This window comes from Coregonus clupeaformis, unplaced genomic scaffold, assembly GCF_020615455.1.
Source record: "Coregonus clupeaformis isolate EN_2021a unplaced genomic scaffold, ASM2061545v1 scaf0004, whole genome shotgun sequence".
In the NCBI taxonomy this organism is placed as follows: Eukaryota; Metazoa; Chordata; class Actinopteri; order Salmoniformes; family Salmonidae; genus Coregonus; species Coregonus clupeaformis.
Window position 1 is genome coordinate 1,443,818 of NW_025533459.1, and position 23,683 is coordinate 1,467,500.

At 47.6% G+C, this 23,683-nt stretch overlaps 1 protein-coding gene across 4 annotated transcripts in view; it reads left to right on the top strand.

Moving 5' to 3' along the window:
* The window catches only part of LOC121538402 (catenin alpha-1), a 245,773-nt gene that overhangs the window by 124,489 nt on the left and 97,601 nt on the right, over window positions 1–23,683 (top strand). For all 4 annotated transcript variants that reach the window (XM_045212270.1, XM_045212269.1, XM_045212271.1 and 1 more), the window contains 3 exons: window positions 2,825–2,905; window positions 3,166–3,318; window positions 22,015–22,107. In XM_045212270.1, the coding sequence (XP_045068205.1) occupies window positions 2,825–2,905; window positions 3,166–3,318; window positions 22,015–22,107 (327 nt within the window). The remainder of the gene's footprint in view (window positions 1–2,824; window positions 2,906–3,165; window positions 3,319–22,014; window positions 22,108–23,683) is intronic.

Here is a 23,683-nt window from a genome sequence, read left to right on the forward strand (position 1 = left end):
GGGTCACTTTTCATTAGGAGCTTGTTAGCTAGCCTGATGATGATGGCATGGGATCCTCCTAGCTAGCCTTAATAATAGCATAGCATATCGTTAACTAGTAAGTTAATGTTAGCATAACAGTTTGCTGTCTAGCCTGTTTGCTAACCTGTTAATGGTTAGCATAGCATAGGAACAGTCTGCTTCTGTGGGGTGTTAGTGGAAGCTGATGACAAGCTAGCCAGCTCCAGTTCAGTGTATTTATTCAGTTCCATTAACAACCTGCTCCTATCCTGTAGCCTGTCACAGTCTAGTACTACGACCTTATCTTTTAATGAGGACTTGATCCCTCTCTCTCTCTCTGGATGCGGCCCAAATGTCACCCTATTCCCTACATAGTGCACTACTTTTGACCAGAGCCCTATGGTCCCTGAAAATTTTTTGGGCCTTCCTCTGGCACCGCCTAGTATATAGGTCCTGCATGGCAGTAAGCTTGGCCCCAGTGATGTACTGGGCCGTACGCACTACCCTCTGTAACACCTTACGGTCAGATGCCGAGCAGGTGCCATACCAGGCAGTGATGCAACCAGTCAGGATGCTCTCGATGGTGCAGCTGTATAACCTTTTGAGGATCTGGGGACCCATGCCAAATCTTTTCAGTCTCCTGATGGGGAAAAGGTGTTGTCGTGCCCCCTTCACGACTGTATTGGTGTGTTTGGACCATGGTAGTTTGTTGGTGATGTGGTCACTAAGGAACTTGAGACTCTCGACCTGCTCCACTACAGCCCCGTCAATGTGAATGGGGGCCTGTTCATCCCCCCTTTTCCTGTAGTCCACGATCATCTCCTTTGTCTTGCTGACGTTGAGGGAGAGGTTGTTGTCCTGGCACCACACTGCCAGGTCTCTGACCTCCTCCCTATAGGCCGTCTTGTCGGTGATCAGGCCTACCACTGTTGTGTCTTCAGCAAACTTGATGATGATGTTGGAGTCGTGCCTGGCAACACAGTCGTGGGTGAACAGGGAGTACAGGAGGGGACTGAGCACGCACCCCTGAGGGGCCCCCGTGTTGAAGATCAGTGTGGCAGATGTGTTGTTACCTACCCTTACCACCTGGGGGCGGCCCGTCAGGAAGTCCAGGATCCAGTTGCAGAGGGAGGTGTTTAGTCCCAGGGTCCTTAGCTTAGTGATGAGCTTTGTGGGGACTATGGTGTTGAACGCTGAGCTGTAGTCAATGAATAGCATTCTCACGTAGGTGTTCCTTTTGTCCAGGTGGGAAAGGGAAGTGTGGAGTGCGATTGAGATTGTGTCATCTGTGGATCTGTTGGGGGGGTGGTATGCGAATTGGAGTGGGTCTAGGGTTTCCGGGAAGATGGTGTTGATGTGAGCCATGACCAGCCTTTCAAAGCACTTCATGGCTGCCGACGTGAGTGCTATGGGGCGGTAGTCATTTAGGCAGGTTACCTTCGCTTTCTTGGGCACAGGGACTATGGTGGTCTGCTTGAAACATGTTGTTATTACAGACTCGGTCAGGGAGATGTTGAAAATGTCAGTGAAGACACTTGCCAGTTGGTCCGCGCATGCTCTGAGTACACGTCCTGGTAATCCGTCTGGCCCTGCGGCCTTGTGAATGTTGACCTGTTTAAAGGTCTTGCTCACATCGGCTACGGCGAGGGTGATCACTCCGTGGTAGAACATGACTGGTTGTGATGTCACCTAGCTTGGCGGTCTGCTCTCATCTCCCTCATCTTTTTCGGAGGTAGACTCTTATCTGCATCCCAAATTGCAACCCTTTCCTTATTTAGTGCACTACTTCCCTACGGGCCCTGATGAAATATAGAGCACTGCAAAGGGAATAGGGTGACATTTTGGATGCTCCCTCTTTCTCCTTGTGAGACTCATTCACAGTGTGAGAATGAGGGAACGAGAGAGAAAATTGCTTTAGTCTGTTGGAATGACGGCTATTCCCGGAGTTCCTCCTGTGCCGTGTTAGCTCATCCTGATCTGAATCTCCGAACACCCTTAGGAAGAACAGAACAGGGAAATCACTTCTGAGCAAGGTGATTGGTTGGCCAATTAAATCCCATAGAACATCTAGGCTTGGCGTGGTGCAGGTGGAGGAATAATCAATATGAAGAAGCTGCCGTGATCATTAGTCTCCACACACGACACTTTATTTCCGTTTAGTTGATATCCCTCCACAGTCCAAGGGACTAATTTACTGGTTGAAAAAGTGATATACCCAAAATCCATCCTCTGGGAAACTCAACTAGGGCAGGAGCAAAATGGCGGAGATCTGTACTGTTCTCTCCCTGACTAATACCATCTCTAATCTCTATGAAATCTGTACTGTTCTCTCCCTGACTAATGATATCTGTCAACTGTCTGTTTTTAGTTCTGCTTTAATGGTTTTAAACCAACAGTAGTTGTTCATATGTATCTATGGTCCATCTCAGTTATATCTCTGTATTATAAATTATTGTCTTGTAAAGGTCTGTGATTCATCCCTCAGTGACTTTCATCCACCTTGCTGTCTGTCTCAGTCTGTGGAAATAGTCATTATGCCTCTAACCTTCTCTCTCTCTCTCTCTCTCTCTCTCTCTCTCTCTCTCTCTCTCTCTCTCTCTCTCTCTCTCTCTCTCTCTCTCTCTCTCTCTCTCTCTCTCTCTCTCTCTCTCTCTGTCTCTCTCTCTGTCTTTCTCTCTCTCTCTGTCTCTCTCTCTGTCTCTCTCTCTCTCTGTCTCTCTCTCTCTCTCTCTCTCTCTGTCTCTCTCTGTCTCTCTCTCTCTCTGTCTCTCTCTCTCTCTGTCTCTCTCTGTCTCTGTCTGTCTCTCTCTCTCCCCCCCCCCAGGCTGGCAGGAAGGACAGGAGTGATGCTCTGAACACCGCCATCGACAGGATGACCAAGAAGACTAGGGACCTTCGCAGACAGGTTGGTACAACTCCCTCTCCTCTTCCTCCCTCCATCTTTGTTCTCTCCCTCTATCCTCCCAGTCTTTCTCCAGAGACCTTCACAGACAGGTTGGTTTGACAAAATATTTAGTTTCTCTGCCAGAGGCTTTCTGTTCTCCTCTAGTACAGCTAATATTACTGTTCAACTGTCTGACTTTCTCTCTCTCTCTCTCTCTCTCTCTCTCTCTCTCTCTCTCTCTCTCTCTCTCTTGTTCTCCTTCTATCTCTGTCTCTGTGTAGCTGCGTAAGGCGGTCATGGATCATGTCTCTGACTCGTTCCTGGAGACCAACGTTCCTCTGCTGGTTCTGATCGAAGCGGCGAAGAACGGTAATGAGAAGGAGGTGAAGGAATACGCCCAGGTGTTCCGCGAGCACGCCAACAAGCTCATCGAGGTAGGTCACCAAACCAAACACAAACATCTTGGAGTTTTCTTCAGATACTGTAGGGTGATGTCTTTAGAAAACGTCTGCTGTTGGAGTAAGGGATGGACATTACTACACTGAACAAAAATATAAACGGAACATGCAATAATTTCAAAGATTTTACTGAGCTACAGTTCATATAAGGAAATCAGTAAATGAAAATAAATTCATTAGGCCCTAATCTATGGATTTCACGACTGAGAATACAGATATGGATCTGTTGGTCACAGATACCTTTAAAAATAAAAGGTAGCGGTGTGGATCAGAAAACCAGTCAGTATCTGGTGTGACCACCATTTGCCTCATGCAGCGCTACACATCTCCTTCACATAGAGTAGATCAGGCTGTTGATTGTGGCCTGTGGAATGTTGTCTGTGCGAAGTTGCTGGATATTGGCAGGAACTGGAATATACTGTTGTACATGTCTGGTGAGTATGCAGGCCATGGAAGAACTGGGACATTTTCTGCTTCCAGGAATTGTGTACAGATCCTTGCGACATGGGGCCGTGCATTATCATGCTGAAACATGAGTTGATGGTGGCAGATGAATGGCACGACAATGGGCCTCAGGATCTCGTCACGGTATCTCTGTGCATTCAAATTGCCATTGATAAAATACAATTGTGTTCGTTGTCCGTAGCTTTTGCCTGCCCATACCATTACCACACTGCTACCATGGCTTATGGTAGAGAAATGAACATTCAATTATCTGGCAACAGGTCTGGTGGACATTCCTGCAGTCAGCATGCCAATTGCACGCTCCCTCAACTTGAGACATCTGTGGCCTTTTATTGTCCCCAGCACAAGGTGCACCTGTGTAATGATCATGCTGTTTAATCAGCTTCTTGATATGCCACACCTGTCAGGTGGATGGATTATCTTGGCAAAGGACAAATGCTCACTAACAGGGATATAAACAAATGTGTGCACAACATTAGAGAGAAATAAGCTTTTTGTGCGTATGGAACATTTCTGGGATCTTTTATTTCAGCTCATGAAACGTGGGACCAACACTTTAAAGCTTAACCCTGAACAGACAACCCTAGAGCTTGGCTATGGGGTTATCTGGTTCCTCTATGTCAGGGTTCTTCAATTCCGGTCCTGGAGTGCCGAAACACTTCTGTTCTACCTGGTAGTTAATTGCACTCACCTGGTGTCCCAGGTCTGAATTAGCCCCTGATTAGAAGGAGAGGATGAAAACCAGAGGTGTTTCGGCCCTCCAGGACCGGAATTGAAGAACCCTGCTCTATGTTCTAGGCTGCTATGGGGTTATCTGGTTCCTCTATGTTCTAGGCTGCTATGCCCCAGGGAGAAGGATCTAGGATCAGCTTGCCCTCCAAATCCCAACCTTAACACTTTTTAGGAAACCACAAAACTGACTTTAATTGACTTTCTAATTGCATGATTCAGCTTGAAACGTTTCTTTAATTTATTTTACAAACTCCTTTATGTGATGTGTTTTTTAACATGGGTGTTATACACTGAATATAGAAACATTAATAACACCTGTCTTTCCAGGACATAGACTGACCAGGTGAATCCAGGTGAAAGCTATGATCCCTTTATTGATGTCACATGATAAATCCACTTCAATCAGTGTAGATGAAGGGGAAGAGACAGGTTAAAGAAGGATTTTTAAGCCTTTAGACAATTGAGACATGGATTGTGTATGTGTGCCATTCAGAGGGTGAATGGGCTAGACAAAATATTGAAGTGCCTTTTGAACGGGGTATGGTTGTGTGAAGAACTGCAACGGTGCTGGGTTTTCACATTCAACAGTTTCCCGTGTGTATCAAGAATGGTCCACCACCCAAAGGACATCCAGCCAACTTGACACAACTGTGGGAAGCATTGGAGTCAACATGGGCCAGAATCCGTGTGGAATGCTTTCGACACCTTGTAGAGTCCATGCCCCGACGAATTGAGGCTGTTCTGAGGGCTAAGGGGGGGTGCGCAACTCAATATTAGGAAGGTATTCCTAATGTTTGGTGTACTATTAGGAAGGTATTCCTAATGTTTGGTGTACTCTGTGTCTGTTGAGAACAGACCAATGGAACACAGACCAGTAGCTAGCACCCAGTCTAAACATTGTGCTGCTGGGTAGCCGCGCAGTGTAACGCTGCAGTGTGTTGTAATTCATTCTGTTTGTGAAAACACAAGCCAAAGAGTTATTTGCCATGGTATGGGCTATCTGAGAATACACTACAATAGGCCTCTACACACACACACACACACACACACACACACACACACACACACACACACACACACACACACACACACACACTCCCTCTCAAAGCCAACGCTGACTAAAGGCCTTTGCAGACTGCACATCGGATTCCGTCTTTTAATATTAAATGTCACGCTGTGCGACGTTACAAAATTAAATATTGATCAACCTGGCCAGATTGTATGATTAGCTTCAATTCTGTCGTCACATTCTGCGATTGGCCTGCGAGGCTACGTCAGCCGACTATCTGATCATGTGCCAGCACCTGCAGTTCAAGCCTCACTCTATGCTTATGCGCGAGTGAAGCGAGTTAGGAAAAACTGAAAGTATGCAATCCTAGAAATAGTTTTCTCATACAAACTTTATATGTCCAAATAGGCTTCCCCAAAATAACATGTAGAATGTTTATTTTGAACTGTGTCAACGTTTATTTTGATTGGCGATGTTGTGCATTTATCAAAATCCCATCAGATAGCCTGATTGCAGATATCAGGTAAACATGATTAATGAAATTGTTCTTCTTGCACAGCATGTAAACGTTTAAATCGAACTATTATATGAATAATTGTATTATTGTGTGCGTACTCAGTGCTGTCTGTCTTCCTTATTGGTCAGTCACCTGGATCGGCTCAAAACACCGGGCTCAATATTTCTGACACTGCTAGAACCTACAACCGCATGTAGAGGTACTTAATGGCAGACCTAGACCCTGTCACACTGCTAGAACCTACAACCGCACGTAGCGGTACTTAATGGCAGACCTAGACCCTGTCACACTGCTAGAACCTACAACCGCACGTAGCGGTACTTAATGGCAGACCTAGACCCTGTCACACTGAACGACCCAAGACGTCCGCACGTAGAGGTACTTAAAATGTCCCCCAACGTGGACATTTTGTCTGGGACGGTAAAATCGACAGGCAGGCAGGCAGGCGGGCGGGCGGAACAATAGCACTCTCCCCTGCTGTCCACCGACCGGTGTGTTGTGTTCTGACTGCCACAGTAATATTCACACAGTGGCGCCGACGAAGATGGCGGCCTCGCAACTAGCTCTTAGGAAACTTTGCAGTATTTTGTTTTTGTATGTATTATTTTTTACATTATTTGCTCAGAAAGTGTTTTGCATCATTACATACAAGCCGGGAAAAACTATTGGATATCAAAGCGGCGGTAACTCGCCAGCATTACGACCAGGAATACCACTTTCCCGAAGCAGATACTTTGTTTGCTCTCCCCAGGGCAACTGAACTGATTCCAGCGGCTGACCCAAAACATCGCCGGCGGAGGAGAGAGACTCAGAGCAGCCTGCTGGTCCGACTTAGGCGCACACACCACCCACCGCTTCCATGTGTACTACTCGCTAATGTTCAATCTTTGGTTAACAAGATCTACGAGCTCCGGGCAAGGATTTCTTTCCAGAGATACATCAAGGCCTGTAACATACTTTGTTTCACGGAAACATGGCTCTCTTGGGATATTCTGTCGAAATCGGTCCAGCCAGATGGGTTCTCAGTTCATCGCGCAGACAGGAATAAATATCTCTCCGGGAAGCAGAAGGGCGGAGGTGTGTGTTTCATGATTAACGACTCATGGTGTAATTGTAGTAACATACAGGAACTCGAGTCCTTCTGTTCAACCGACCTAGAATATCTCACAATCAAATGCAGACCGTATTATCTCCCAAAATAATTATCTTTGGTTATAGTCACGGCCATGTATATCCCCCCTCAAACCGATACCACGACGGCCCTCAAAGATCTTCACTGGCTGGTGTGTTTATGGACATATTCAATCTCTCCCTTTCCCAGTGCTGTTCCCACATGCTTCAAGATGGCCACCATTGTTCCTGTACCCAATAAATCAAAGGTAACTGAACTAAATGACTATCACCCTGTAGCACTCACCTCTGTCATCATGAAGTGCTTTGAGAGACTAGTCAAGGATCATATCACCTCTACCTTACCTGTCACCCTAGACCCACTTCAAGTTGCTTACCGCCCCAGTAGATCCACAGACGATGCAATTGCCATCACACTGCCCTATCCAATCTGGACAAGAGGAATACCTATGTAAGAATGCTGTTCATTGACTATAGCTCAGCATTCAACAGCATAGTACCCTCCAAGCTCATCATTAAGCTCCAGGCCCTGGGTCTGAAACCCGCCCTGTGCAACTGGGTCCTGGACTTCCTGACGGGCCGCCCCCAGGTGGTGAAGGTAGGAAACAATATCTCCACTTCGCTGATCCTCAACACTGGGGCCCCACAAGGGTGCGTGCTCAGCCCCGTCCTGTACTTCCTGTTCACCCTTGACTGCGTGGCCAAGCACGCCTCCAACTCAATCATCAAGTTTGCAGACGGCACAACAGTAGTAGGCTTGATTACCAACAATGACGAGACCGCCTACAGGGAGGAGGTGAGGGCTCTGGGAGTGTGGTGCCAGGAAAATAACCTCTCCCTCAACATCAACAAAACAAAGGAGATGATCTTGGACTTCAGGAAACAGCAGAGGGTGCACCCCCCCTATCCACATCGGGACCGCAGTGGAGAAGGTGGAAAGCTTCAAGTTCCTTGGTGTACACATCACCGACAAACTGAAATGGTCCACCCATGCAGACAGTGTGGTGAAGAAGGCGCAACAGCCTCTTCAACCTCAGGAGGCTGAAGAAATGTGGCTTATCACCTAAAACCCTCACAAACTTTTACAGATACACAATTGAGAGCATCCTGTCGGGCTGTATCACCGCCTGGTACGGCAACTGCACCACCCACAACCGCAGGGCTCTCCAGAGGGTGGTGCGGTCTGCCGAACGCATTACCGGGGGCAAACTACCCGCCCTCCAAGACACATACAGCACTCGATGTCACAGGAAGGCCAAAAAGATCATCAAGGACATCAACCACCTGAGCCACTGCCTGTTCACCCCACTATCATCCAGAAGGCGAGGTCAGTACAGGTGCATCAAAGCTGGGACCGAGAGAATGAAAAACTGCTTCTATCTCAAGGCCATCAGACTGTTAAATAGCCATCACTAGCACATTAGAGGCTGCTGCTGCCTATTGAAATCACTGGCCACTTTAAGAAATGGAACACTAGTCACTTTAATAATGTTTACATATCTTGCACTACTCATCTCATATGTGTATACTGCATTATATTCTACTGTATCTTAGTCCATGCCACTCTGTCATTGCTTGTCCATATATGTACACTGCTCAAAAGAATAAAGGGAACACTAAAATAACACATCCTAGATCTGAATGAATGAAATAATCTTATTAATTACTTTTTTCTTTACATAGTTGAATGTGCTGACAACAAAATCACACAAAAATGATAAATGGAAATCAAATGTATCAACCCTTGGAGGTCTGGATTTGGAGTCACCCTCAAAATTAAAGTGGAAAACCACACTACAGGCTGATCCAACTTTGATGTAATGTCCTTAAAACAAGTCAAAATGAGGCTCAGTAGTGTGTGTGGCCTCCACGTGCCTGTGTGACCTCCCTACAACGCCTGGGCATGCTCCTGATGAGGTGGCGGATGGTCTCCTGAGGGATCTCCTCCCAGACCTGGACTAAAGCATCCGCCAACTCCTGGACAGTCTGTGGTGCAACGTGGCGTTGGTGGATGGAGCGAGACATCAATCAATCAATCAATCAATTTTATTTTATATAGCCCTTCTTACATCAGCTAATATCTCGAAGTGCTGTACAGAAACCCAGCCTAAAACCCCAAACAGCTAGTAATGCAGGTGTAGAAGCACGGTGGCTAGGAAAAACTCCCTAGAAAGGCGAAAACCTAGGAAGAAACCTAGAGAGGAACCAGGCTATGAGGGGTGGCCAGTCCTCTTCTGGCTGTGCCGGGTGAAGATTATAACAGAACCATGCCAAGATGTTCAAAAATGTTCATAAGTGACAAGCATGGTCAAATAATAATCAGGAATAAATCTCAGTTGGCTTTTCATAGCCGATCATTAAGAGTTGAAAACAGCAGGTCTGGGACAGGTAGGGGTTCCATAACCGCAGGCAGAACAGTTGAAACTGGAATAGCAGCAAGGCCAGGCGGACTGGGGACAGCAAGGAGTCACCACGGCCGGTAGTCCCGACGTATGGTCCTAGGTGCTCAGGTCTCTCAGTTGGCTTTTCATAGCCGATCATTAAGAGTTGAAAACAGCAGGTCTGGGACAGGTAGGGGTTTCGTAACCGCAGGCAGAACAGTTGAAACTGGAATAGCAGCAAGGCCAGGCGGACTGGGGACAGCAAGGTGTCATCATGCCCGGTAGTCCTGACGTATGGTCCTAGGGCTCAGGTTCTCAGAGAGAAAGAGAGAACGAGAGAATTAGAGAGAGCATACTTAAATTCACACAGGACACTGGATAAGACAGGAGAAGTACTCCAGGTATAACCAACTAACCCCAGCCCCCCGACACATAAACTACTGCAGCATAAATACTGGAGGCTGAGACAGGAGCGGTCCGGAGACACTGTGGCCCCATCCGAAGAAACCCCGGACAGGGCCAAACAGGAAGGATATAACCCCACCCACTCTGCCAAAGCACAGCCCCCGCACCACTAGAGGGATATCCTCAACCACCAACTTACAATCCTGAGACAAGGCCGAGTATAGCCCACAGAGGTCTCCACCACAGCACAAACCAAGGGGGGGCGCCAACCCAGACAGGAAGATCACGTCAGTAACTCAACCCACTCAAGTGACGCACCCCTCCCAGGGACAGCATGAAAGAGCACCAGCAAGCAAGTGACTCAGCCCCTGCAACAGGGTTAGAGGCAGAGAACCCCAGTGGAGAGGGGAACCGGCCCGGCAGAGACAGCAAGGGCTGTTCGTTGCTCCAGAGCCTTTCCGTTCACCTTCACACTCCTGGGCCAGACTACACTCAATCATATGACCTACTGAAGAGATAAGTCTTCAGTAAAGACTTAAAGGTTGAGACCGAGTCTGCGTCTCTCACATGGGTAGGCAGACTGTTCCATAAAAATGGAGATCTATAGGAGAAAGCCCTGCCTCCCGCTGTTTGCTTAGAAATTCTAGGGACAATTAGGAGGCCTGCGTCTTGTGACCGTAGCGTACGTATTGGTATGTACGGCAGGACCAACTCGGAAAGATAGGTAGGAGCAAGCCCATGTAACGCTTTTATAGGTTAACAGTAAAACCTTGAAATCAGCCCTTGCCTTAACAGGAAGCCAGTGTAGGGAAGCTAGCACTGGAGTAATATGATCAAATTTCTTGGTTCTAGTCAGGATTCTAGCAGCCGTATTTAGCACTAACTGAAGTTTATTTAGTGCTTTATCCGGGTAGCCGGAAAATAGAGCATTGCAGTAGTCTAACCTAGAAGTAACAAATGCATGGATTAATTTTTCTGCATCATTTTTGGACAGAAAATTTCTGATTTTTGCAATGTTACGTAGATGGAAAAAAGCTGTCCTTGAAACAGTCTTGATATGTTCGTCAAAAGAGAGATCAGGGTCAAGAGTAACGCCGAGGTCCTTCACAGTTTTATTTGAGACGACTTTACAACCATCAAGATGAATTGTCAGATTTAACAGAAGATCTCTTTGTTTCTTGGGACCTAGAACAAGCATCTCTGTTTTGTCCGAGTTTAAAAGTAAAACGTTTTCAGCCATCCACTTCCTTATGTCTGAAACACAGGCTTCTAGCGAGGGCAATTTTGGGGCTTCACCATGTTTCATTGAAATGTACAGCTGTGTGTCATCCGCATAGCAGTGAAAGTTAACATTATGTTTTCGAATAACATCCCCAAGAGGTAAAATATATAGTGAAAACAATAGTGGTCCTAAAACGGAACCTTGAGGAACACCGAAATGTACAGTTGATTTGTCGGAGGACAGACCATTCACAGAGACAAACTGATATCTTTCCGACAGGTAAGATCTAAACCAGGCCAGAACTTGTCCGTGTAGACCAATTTGGGTTTCCAGTCTCTCCAAAAGAATGTGGTGATCGATGGTGTCAAAGGCAGCACTAAGGTCTAGTAGCACGAGGACAGATGCAGAGCCTCGGTCTGACGCCATTAAAAGGTCATTTACCACCTTCACAAGTGCAGTCTCAGTGCTATGATGGGGTCTAAAACCAGACTGAAGCATTTCGTACACATTGTTTGTCTTCAGAAAGGCAGTGAGTTGCTGCGCAACAGCTTTTTCTAAAATTTTTGAGAGGAATGGAAGATTCGATATAGGCCGATAGTTTTTTATATTTTCCGGGTCAAGGTTTGGCTTTTTCAAGAGAGGCTTTATCACTGCCACTTTTAGTGAGTTTGGTACACATCCGGTGGATAGAGAGCTGTTTATTATGTTCAACATAGGAGGGCCAAGCACAGGAAGCAGCTCCTTCAGCAGTTTAGTAGGAATAGGATCCAGTATGCAGCTTGAAGGTTTAGAGGCCATGATTATTTTCATCATTGTGTCAAGAGATATAGTACTAAAACACTTAAGTGTCTCTCCCGATCCCAGGCCCTCGCAGAGCTGCGCAGATCCAGGACAGCTAAGCCCTGGAGGAATACGCAGATTCAAAGAGGAGTCCGTAATTTGCTTTCTAATGGTCATGATCTTTTCCTCAAAGAAGTTCATGAATTTATTACTGCTGAAGTGAAAGCCATCCTCTCTTGGGGAATGCTGCTTTTTAGTTAGCTTTGCAACAGTATCAAAAAGAAATTTTGGATTATTCTTATTTTCCTCGATTAAGTTGGAAAAGTAGGATGATCGAGCAGCAGTGAGGGCTCTTCGGTACTGCACGGTACTGTCTTTCCAAGCTAGTCGGAAGACTTCCAGTTTGGTGTGGCGCCATTTCCGTTCCAATTTCCTGGAAGCTTGCTTCAAAGCTCGGGTATTTTCTGTATACCAGGGAGCTAGTTTCTTATGACAAATGTTTTTCGTCCCAGATGTGCTCAATTGGATTCAGGTCTGGGGAACGGGCGGGCGAGTCCATAGCATCAATGCCTTCCTCTTGCAGGAACTGCTGACACACTCCAGCCACATGAGGTCTAGCATTGGCTTGCATTAGGAGGAACCCAGGGCCAACCGCACCAGCATATGGTCTCACAAGGGGTCTGAGGATCTCATCTCGGTACCTAATGGCAGTCAGGCTACCTCTGGCAAGCACATGGAGGGCTGTGTGGCCCCCCAAAGAAATGCCACCCCACACCATGACTGACCCACCGCCAAACCGGCCATGCTGGAGGATGTTGCAGGCAGCAGAACGTTCTCCACGGCGTCTCCAGACTCTGTCACGTCTGTCACATGTGCTCAGCATGAACCTGCTTTCATCTGTGAAAAGCACAGGGCGCCAGTGGTGAATTTGCCAATCTTGGTGTTCTCTGGCAAATGCCAAACGTCCTGCACGGTGTTGGGCTGTAAGCACAACCCCCAACTGTGGACGTCGGGCCCTCATACCACCCTCATGGAGTCTGTTTCTGACCGTTTGAGCAGACACATGCACATTTGTGGCCTGCTGGAGGTCATTTTGCAGGGCTCTGGCAGTGCTCCTCCTGCTCCTCCTTGCACAAAGGCGGAGGTAGCAGTCCTGCTGCTGGGTTGTTGCCCTCCTACGGCCTCCTCCACGTCTCCTGATGTACTGGCCTGTCTCCTGGTAGCGCCTCCATGCTCTGGACACTACGCTGACAGACACAGCAAACCTTCTTGCCACAGCTCGCATTGATGTGCCATCCTGGACGAGCTGCACTACCTGAGCCACTTGTGTGGGTTGTAGACTCCGTCTCATGCTACCACTAGAGTGAAAGCACCGCCAGCATTCAAAAGTGACCAAAACATCAGCCAGGAAGCATAGGAACTGAGAAGTGGTCTGTGTTCACCACCTGCAAAGCCAGTCCTTTATTGGGGGTGTCTTGCTAATTGCCTATTTCCACCTGTTGTCTATTCCATTTGCACAACAGCATGTGAAATGTATTGTCAATCATTGCTGCTTCCTAAGTGGACAGTTTGATTTCACAGAAGTGTGATTGACTTGGAGTGACTTATTTTTTTTTAGCAGTGTATATATTCTTAAATCCCATTCCTTACTTTTTTGTGTGTATTTTTTGTGTGCACAAGCATTTCGCTACACCCGCTATAACATCTGCTAAACACGTGTAAGTGACAAATAAAATTTGATTTGATTTGACAGCTACATTTATTTTTTAAGCAATGCACTCTTTCTCTCCGTCTCCCTTTCTTGCACTCTCTCACTAGTTCTCTCTCTCCCTCCCCCTCTCCCCATCCCCCTTTCTTGCACTCACTCGTTCCTCCTCATCCCCCTTTCTCTCTCGCTCTCACTCCATCTCTCTCTCAGGCGTTCTATCAGTCCACAGGGCTGTAATAGCATGGGAAACATGTTGCCAAAGCACATAACACACTACGCCGCCAAAGTGAGAAGAGAAAAAAAAAAAGCATCAACTCAAAACATAAGTAAATGTCCAGTTACATTATAACATTACACTCATAGTGTTCAAAAGGATTGACATTTCACATGTTATATGATCAGCTATGTACAGTGTTTTTAACAACCAATAGTAGGGGAGTATAAATCAACCGATAAATATTGGAGGACTCCGGACCCCCTAAGCAAGGAGGATGGAATTGGTCAATCTTGCGGTTTAATACATGTACAACATGATCCGCTTTCCCTAAAAGCATGATGGTCATGTTTCAGAGAGAGAGAGAGAGAGAGAGAGAGAGCTGACATTAGTTGACTTGAAATCCATTCCCCCAGTGACTGTTAGTGTCGTACCCCCAGTGACTGTTAGTGTCGTACCCCCAGTGACTGTTAGTGTCGTACCCCCAGTGACTGTTAGTGTCGTACCCCCAGTGACTGTTAGTGTCGTACCCCCAGTGAATGAACTTTGTGACTGTTTCAGAGTGTCATGCACTGACATTTAAAGTGACCTCTCACTTGTCCCTATGGATGGCCCATGACCCAACCCTCACCATTTTACTCTGTGGATGGTGCTGACGGGTTGAGTGGGGGGAAAGAGAGCTACCATGGGGGACAGGGAGCTAGACCAGGCCAGAGGAGATGGGTGGAAGCCAGAGGGCTAACATGAGGGCCAGGAGTCTGAAGCAAGCCTGAGGAGATGGGTGGAAGCCGGTGAGGAATAAGAGGAAAGGGTCAGGAGGACCATCATGGATGACCAGAGCTCCTGGGGGCCTACAATGTCAGCATTAGGGGATGACACAACTAGAAGTCCTCTGACGCTTCAACTCTGGATGATCAGAGAGAGGGAGAGTGCAAGAGTGGGATGTAGAGGAAGGGAGCGGGGGATGGAGGGAGAGCAGGAGAGAAAGGAGGGATGGATGGAGGGAGCGAGGGAGAGAGGGTGCTAAATGGGGCCAGGGATGGAGGGAGGGAGGGAGCGAAAGGGAGTGTGGAATGGAGGGAGAGAGGGAGGGAGCGAAAGGGAGTGTGGAATGGAGGGAGAGAAAGGAAGCGGGGGATGGAGGGAGGTAGGGAGAGAAAGGGATCGGGGGATGGAGGGAGGGATACAGAGTGCACACACTAAGGTACGGTCACCTGATCCATATACGCCCTAATATGGATTAGGATGAATAGAACATGGAATGGTGTTGAAAGGAGGATAATGGCTTGACTACAGGGAAGGGAGTGTCCATATGGAGGCTGGTGTTGACTACAGGGAAGGGAGTGTCCATATGGAGGCTGGTGTTGACTACAGGGAAGGGAGTGTCCATATGGAGGCTGGTGTTGACTACAGGGAAGGGAGTGTCCATATGGAGGCTGGTGTTGACTACAGGGAAGGGAGTGTCCATATGGAGGCTGGTGTTGACTACAGGGAAGGGAGTGTCCATATGGAGGCTGGTGTTGACTACAGGGAAGGGAGTGTCCATATGGAGGCTGGTTTTGACTACAGGGAAGGGAGTGTCCATATGGAGGCTGGTGTTGACTACAGGGAAGGGAGTGTCCATATGGAGGCTGGTGTTGACTACAGGGAAGGGAGTGTCCATATGGAGGCTGGTGTTGACTACAGGGAAGGGAGTGTCCATATGGAGGCTGGTGTTGACTACAGGGAAGGGAGTGTCCATATGGAGGCTGGTGTTGACTACAGGGAAGGGAGTGTCCATATGGAGGCTGGTGTTGACTACAGGGAAGGGAGTGTCCATATGGAGGCTGGTTTTGACTACAGGGAAGGGAGTGTCCATATGGAGGCTGGTGTTGACTACAGGGAAGGGAGTGTCCATATGGAGGCTGGTGTTGACTAAAGGGAAGGGAGTGTCCATATGGAGGCTGGTGTTGACTACAGGGAAGGGAGTGTCCATATGGAGGCTGGTGTTGACTACAGGGGAGTGTCCATATGGAGGCTGGTGTTGACTACAGGGAAGGGAGTGTCCATATGGAGGCTGGTGTTGACTACAGGGAAGGGAGTGTCCATATGGAGGCTGGTGTTGACTACAGGGAAGGTAGTGTCCATATGGAGGCTGGTGTTGACTACAGGGAAGGGAGTGTCCATATGGAGGCTGGTTTTGACTACAGGGAAGGGAGAGTCCATATGGAGGCTGGTTTTGACTACAGGGAAGGGAGTGTCCATATGGAGGCTGGTTTGACTACAGGGAAGGGAGTGTCCATATGGAGGCTGGTGTTGACTACAGGGAAGGGATTGTCCATATGGAGGCTGGTGTTGAATACATGGAAGGGAGTGTCCATATGGAGGCTGGTGTTGACTACAGGGAAGGGAGTGTCCATATGGAGGCTGGTGTTGACTACAGGGAAGGGAGTGTCCATATGGAGGCTGGTGTTGACTACAGGGAAGGGAGTGTCCATATGGAGGCTGGTGTTGACTACAGGGAAGGGAGTGTCCATATGGAGGCTGGTGTTGACTACAGGGAAGGGAGTGTCCATATGGAGGCTGGTTTTGACTACAGGGAAGGGAGTGTCCATATGGAGGCTGGGCTTGACTACAGGGAAGGGAGTGTCCATATGGAGGCTGGTGTTGACTACAGGGAAGGGAGTGTCCATATGGAGGCTGGTTTTGTGTTGTGTTGACTACAGGGAAGGGAGTGTCCATATGGAGGCTGGTTTTGTGTTGTGTTGACTACAGGGAAGGGAGTGTCCATATGGAGGCTGGTTTTGTGTTGTGTTGTCTACAGGGAAGGGAGTGTCCATATAGAGGCTGGTTTTGTGTTGTGTTGTCTACAGGGAAGGGAGTGTCCATATAGAGGCTGGTTTTGTGTTGTGTTGACTACAGGGAAGGTAGTGTCCATATAGAGGCTGGTTTTGTGTTGTGTTGACTACAGGGAAGGAGTGTCCATATGGAGGCTGGTTTTGTGTTGTGTTGTCTACAGGGAAGGGAGTGTCCATATGGAGGCTGGTTTTGTGTTGTGTTGACTACAGGGAAGGGAGTGTCCATATGGAGGCTGGCTTTGTATATCATATGGTTATATAGGATTAGTCATCAGACTAGGATTGACAGATATTTGGCTAACGAGACAGTATGTTGACGCACTACAAATGTCTAATTAGCTTCAAATGACTGTTACATCAGCTATATTTATCAGTTGAGAATAGACATGATAGAGTTAAGTAATTTTGTGATGGCTGAAGCCAGTCATGCATGCAGTGTTTATTCTCCCAGGGTTTTCAGCCTATAGGCTGTCTCCCAGATGACACCCTATTCCCTATATAGTGCACTACTTTTGACCAGAACCTTATGGGGACCTCATGAAAAGTAGTGCAACAAATAAAGAATAAGGTTATATTGGGGGATGCAGCCATATAGGCCTGGGAGAGCACAGCTATTTAACCAGTTGACGGACCACAGCGGTTGAACCAGTTGATGCACTATGAACCCAACAGGTTATGATGCACTATGAACCCAACAGGTTATGATGCACTATGAACCCAACAGGTTATGATGCACTATGAACCCAACAGGTTATGATGCACTATGAACCCAACAGGTTATGATGCACTATGAACCCAACAGGTTATGATGCACTATGAACCCAACAGGTTATGATGCACTATGAACCCAACAGGTTATGATGCACTAGGAACCCAACAGGTTATGATGCACTATGAACCCAACAGGTTATGATGCACTAGGAACCCAACAGGTTATGATGCACTATGAACCCAACAGGTTATGATGCACTATGAACCCAACAGGTTATGATGCACTATGAACCCAACAGGTTATGATGCACTATGAACCCAACAGGTTATGATGCACTATGAACCCAACAGGTTATGATGCACTATGAACCCAACAGGTTATGATGCACTAGGAACCCAACAGGTTATGATGCACTATGAACCCAACAGGTTATGATGCACTATGAACCCAACAGGTTATGATGCACTATGAACCCAACAGGTTATGATGCACTATGAACCCAACAGGTTATGATGCACTATGAACCCAACAGGTTATGATGCACTATGAACCCAACAGGTTATGATGCACTATGAACCCAACAGGTTATGATGCACTATGAACCCAACAGGTTATGATGCACTATGAACCCAACAGGTTATGATGCACTATGAACCCAACAGGTTATGATGCACTATGAACCCAACAGGTTATGATGCACTAGGAACCCAACAGGTTATGATGCACTAGGAACCCAACAGGTTATGATGCACTATGAACCCAACAGGTTATGATGCACTATGAACCCAACAGGTTATGTGGCGATGCGCTTTACATAGGAATCCCCTGCTTGGCTGATGCTACATCACTACCTCAGGGCTCTTACCCTATTCCCTACCTTTGACCAGGGCCCATAGACGTTCTCCTGTTAAAACGAGTCACAGCCTGTTATCTCTTTAGTTTACACTGTCGGCCTCATTCCAGTCTGAACAGTTTACTTTGTTTTCTCATTCTGTGTCCTAAGTGACTTTCACATCATCCTATGATGACTAGGTAGGTGAATGCAGCAATATGACTGACACCTTAGCTAAGGAATCTGTAGGAAACTACACCTAATGTAGAATCACTTACAGTGGGGAAAAAAAAGTATTTAGTCAGCCACCAATTGTGCAAGTTCTCCCACTTAAAAAGATGAGAGAGGCCTGTAATTTTCATCATAGGTACACGTCAACTATGACAGACAAATTGAGGGAAAAAAATCCAGAAAATCACATTGTAGGATTTTTTATGAATTTATTTGCAAATTATGGTGGAAAATAAGTATTTGGTCACCTACAAACAAGCATGATTTCTGGCTCTCACAGAACTGTAACTTCTTCTTTAAGAGGCTCCTCTGTCCTCCACTCGTTACCTGTATTAATGGCACCTGTTTGAACTTGTTATCAGTATAAAAGACACCTGTCCACAACCTCAAACAGTCACACTCCAAACTCCACTATGGCCAAGACCAAAGAGCTGTCAAAGGACACCAGAAGCAAAATTGTAGACCTGCACCAGGCTGGGAAGACTGAATCTGCAATAGGTAAGCGGCTTGGTTTGAAGAAATCAACTGTGGGAGCAATTATTAGGAAATGGAAGACATACAAGACCACTGATAATCTCCCTCGATCTGGGGCTCCACGCAAGATCTCACCCCGTGGGGTCAAAATGATCACAAGAACGGTGAGCAAAAATCCCAGAACCACACGGGGGGACCTAGTGAATGACCTGCAGAGAGTTGGGACCAAAGTAACAAAGCCTACCATCAGTAACACACTACGCCGCCAGGGACTCAAATCCTGCAGTGCCAGACGTGTCCCCCTGCTTAAGCCATTACATGTCCAGGCCCGCCTTGCTAGAGTGCATTTGGATGATCCAGAAGACGATTGGGAGAATGTCATATGGTCAGATGAAACCAAAATATAACTTTTTGGTAAAACTCAACTCGTCGTGTTTGGAGGACAAAGAATGCTGAGTTGCATCCAAAGAACACCATATCTACTGTGAAGCATGGGGGTGGAAACATCATGCTTTGGGGCTGTTTTTCTGCAAAGGGACCAGGACGACTGATCCGTGTAAAGGAAAGAATGAATGGGGCCATGTATCGTGAGATTTTGAGTGAAAACCTCCTTCCATCAGCAAGGGCATTGAAGATGAAACGTGGCTGGGTCTTTCAGCATGACAATGATCCCAAACACACCTCCCGGGCAACGAATGAGTGGCTTCGTAAGATGCATTTCAAGGTCCTGGAGTGGCCTAGCCAGTCTCCAGATCTCAACCCCATAGAAAATCTTTGGAGGGAGTTGAAAGTCCGTGTTGCCCAGCGACAGCCCCAAAACATCACTGCTCTAGAGGAGATCTGCATGGAGGAATGGGCCAAAATACCAGCAACAGTGTGTGAAAACCTTGTGAAGACTTACAGAAAACTTTTGACCTGTGTCATTGCCAACAAAGGGTATATAACAAAGTATTGAGAAACTTTTGTTATTGACCAAATACTTATTTTCCACCATAATTTGCAAATAAATTCATTACAAATACTACAATGTGATTTTCAGGATTTTTTTTTTCTCGTTTTGCCTCTCATAGTTGACGTGTACCTATGATGAAAATTACAGGCCTCTCTCATCTTTTTAAGTGGGAGAACTTGCACAATTGGTGGCTGACTAAATACTTTTTCCCCCCACTGTAGCTAGTATAGAGTTTTCTGCCATATTGCTTTACCCCCTCATATTAAGGGTTAGCCAAAAATGTTCTGCTGCATTGAAGGTCCCCAAGAACACAGTGGCTTCCATCATTCTTAAATGGAAGAAGTTTGGAACCACCAAGAGTCTTCCTAGAACTGGCCGCCTGGCCAAACTGAGCAATCGGGGGGAGAAGGGCCTTGGTCAGGGAGGTGACCAAGAACCCGATGGTCACTCTAACAGCGCTCCAGAGTTCCTCTGTGGAGATGGGAGAACCTTCCAGAAGGACAACCATCTCTGCAGCACTCCACCAATCAGGGCTTTATGGTAGAGTGGCCAGATGGAAGCCACTCCTCAGTAAAAAGCACATGACAGCCCGCTTGGAGTTTGCCAAAAGGTACCTAAATGACTCTGACCATGAGAAACAAGATTCTCTGGTCTGATGAAACCAAGATTGAACTCTTTGGCCTGACTGTCAAGCGTCACATCTGGAGGAATCCTGGCACCATCCCTACGGTGAAGCATGGTGGTGGCAGCATCATGCTGTGGGGATGTTTTTCAGCTGCAGGGACTGGGAGACTAGTCGGGATCGAGGGAAAGATGAACGGAGCAAAGTACAGAGAGATCCTTGATGAAAACCTGCTCCAGAGCGCTCAGGAACTTAGACTGGGGTGAAGTTTCACCTTCCAACAGGACAACGACCCTAAGCACACAGCCAAGACAACGCAGGAGTTGCTTCGGGACAAGTCTCTGAATGTCCTTGAGTGGCCCAGCCAGAGCCCGGACTTGAACCCGATCGAACATCTCTGGAGAGACCTGAAAATAGCTGTGCAGCGACGCTCCCCATCCAACCTGACAGAGCTTGAGAGGATCTGCAGAGAAGAATGGGAGAAACTTGCTTGTAGCGTCATACCCAAGAAGACTCGAGGCTGTAATCGCTGCCAAAGCTGCTTCAACAAAGTACTGAGTGAAGGGGCTGAATAGTAAATGTGATTGCAGTTCTTTCTTTTTAATACATTTGCAAACATTTCTAAAAACCTGTTTTTGCTTTGTCATTATGGGGTATTGTGTGTAGATTTAACCCATTTTAGAATAAGTCTGTAATGTAACAGAATTTTGTAAAAAGGTCAAGGGGTCTGAATATTTTCTGAATGCACTCAGACCCTTCACTTTATTTAGGACCCACGAATGGGTATTGGGCCACGCCCACTGACTTGTATTCCTCCAGCAGCCTAGATATTGTTTCCCCCCCTCTTCCTTTCACTCCCCTGTTCTCTCTGCGCCGTCAGTGGGGTTTTGTATTCAGGGGGTTTATGGTGGAGGGAGGGAGTTTCCCTCTCTGGTGGATAGAGAGACATTTACTGCGCCAGACTCCGGCCTAGTTAACACACCGTGCTACCACCAGAGATGTAGACCAGTCTGTGTCTGTTTCACTCCTTCTTCCACTCTCTTTACGGAGTTTGTCAAGTTTAAGCCTGCTCTGTATCACTTGTGTAATAGAGGCATGTTTCACTGTCTGTCTATCAGACTACTGTCAGTGTTTCCCCTAGTGTTTTTTTTCAGCAGCGGTGGAAAAGTTAGTGTGGGGGGGTGGGGAGTCTAACAGTGATTGTTTGTTCTCAAAGATGATATTATTTATAAATATATACCTCCATTATATTTTCTACATACTTTATATCTGATTTTAGTCTTAAGTTTACACTGAAAACGTTTAACCGTCCCCCCAAATTGTTATAAAATTAATAATATAACATGCTGTGTGTGAGACTATAATGCTGTGCAGTGTGTATGTAGGTGTTAGACTGTAATGCTGTGCAGTGTGTATGTAGGTGTGAGACTGACTGTTTCTGTGTCTAGGTGGCCAACCTGGCGTGCTCCATCTCTAATAATGAGGAGGGAGTGAAGCTGGTCCGTATGGCTGCTTCCCAGCTGGAGACACTCTGCCCCCAGGTACCTGCCGGTCTCTCTACCCACTCACTCACTCTCTCCTTCCTCTCCTCTTCTCTACCGATCTCTCCTTCCTCTCCCGGTCTCCCACTCTCTCTACCCAGCTCTCCTCCTACCCAGCTCTCCTTCTACCCAGCTCTCCTTCCTCTTTGCCCCTCTCCCATCTCCATTGCCTCTCAGCTCATCCCCAACCTTCAGGTACTTGCCCAGCTGCAAAACCCGCATCCCCTGCCCCCACCCTTCAGCCCCTGCCCCCACCCTTCAGCCCTTTCTACCCAACCTCCAGCTCCATAGCCCCACCAAGCTGCCAACACTTCACACCTCCAGCCCCCCATGACCAACCCCTATCCCTCTCCTTTTAGCCCCAACACCCCTTTCTGACCAACCTCCAGCTCCATAGCCCCGCCAAGCTGCCAACACTTCACACCTCCAGCCCCCCATGCCCAACCCCTATCCCTCTCCTTTTAGCCCCAACGCCCCTTTCTACCCAACCTCCAGCTCCATAGCCCCACCAAGCTGCCAACACTTCACACCTCCAGCCCCCCATGACCAACCCCTATCCCTCTCCTTTTAGCCCCAACGCCCCTTTCTGACCAACCTCCAGCTCCACAGCCCTGCCAAGCTGCCAACACTTCACACCTCCAGCCCCCCATGACCAACCCCTATCCCTCTCCTTTTAGCCCCAACGCCCCTTTCTGACCAACCTCCAGCTCCACAGCCCTGCCAAGCTGCCAACACTTCACACCTCCAGCCCCCCATGACCAACCCCTATCCCTCTCCTTTTAGCCCCAACGCCCCTTTCTGACCAACCTCCAGCTCCACAGCCCTGCCAAGCTGCCAACACTTCACACCTCCAGCCCCCCATGCCCAACCCCCATCCCTCTTCCCACATCCCTGCCAGTTTTACTTCCTCATCCAACTTCCAGCCACATAACCTGCCAACACGTAACCCCTTTAAGGCCCCTTCTCTCCCCTCAGCTGTGCCAGCCCTACAGCTAGCCAACCCCCCACCACGCCAGCCTATAACTCCACCAGTCATATTGCTGAAACCTCCAGTGCCTAGAGGCTAAGGGTTGGTTTGGGAATCAAAGATGGCTCTGCCAACCTTCATTCCATCCTACATACAGCCCTTCCAGTTCCCAGTTGAGAGGCAAGATCTCATCTGACTTTCAGGATCCTTCAATTCAAAGTCCCATTAACCAGCTCAGCAAACCTTATGTCAAAATACGTTCGGTACTCACCAGAATATAGAGTTTCGCAGAGCAACCGTCGTCATTACTGCCGTTACGCACATCACTTAATTCCCAAAAGATATCTAAATGAAATCCACCTTCAGCTCCTCCAGTAAAATCACTAACTACTGTCACACACTGATCGGCTGATCCAGCAGCGGTACTGATCGGCTGACCCGGCAGCGGTACTGATCGGCTGATCCGGCAGCGGTACAGATCGGCTGATCCGGCAGCGGTACTGATCGGCTGATCCGGCAGCGGTACTGATCGGCTGATCCGGCAGCGGTACTGATCGGCTGATCCGGCAGCGGTACTGATCGGCTGATCCGGCAGCGGTACTGATCGGC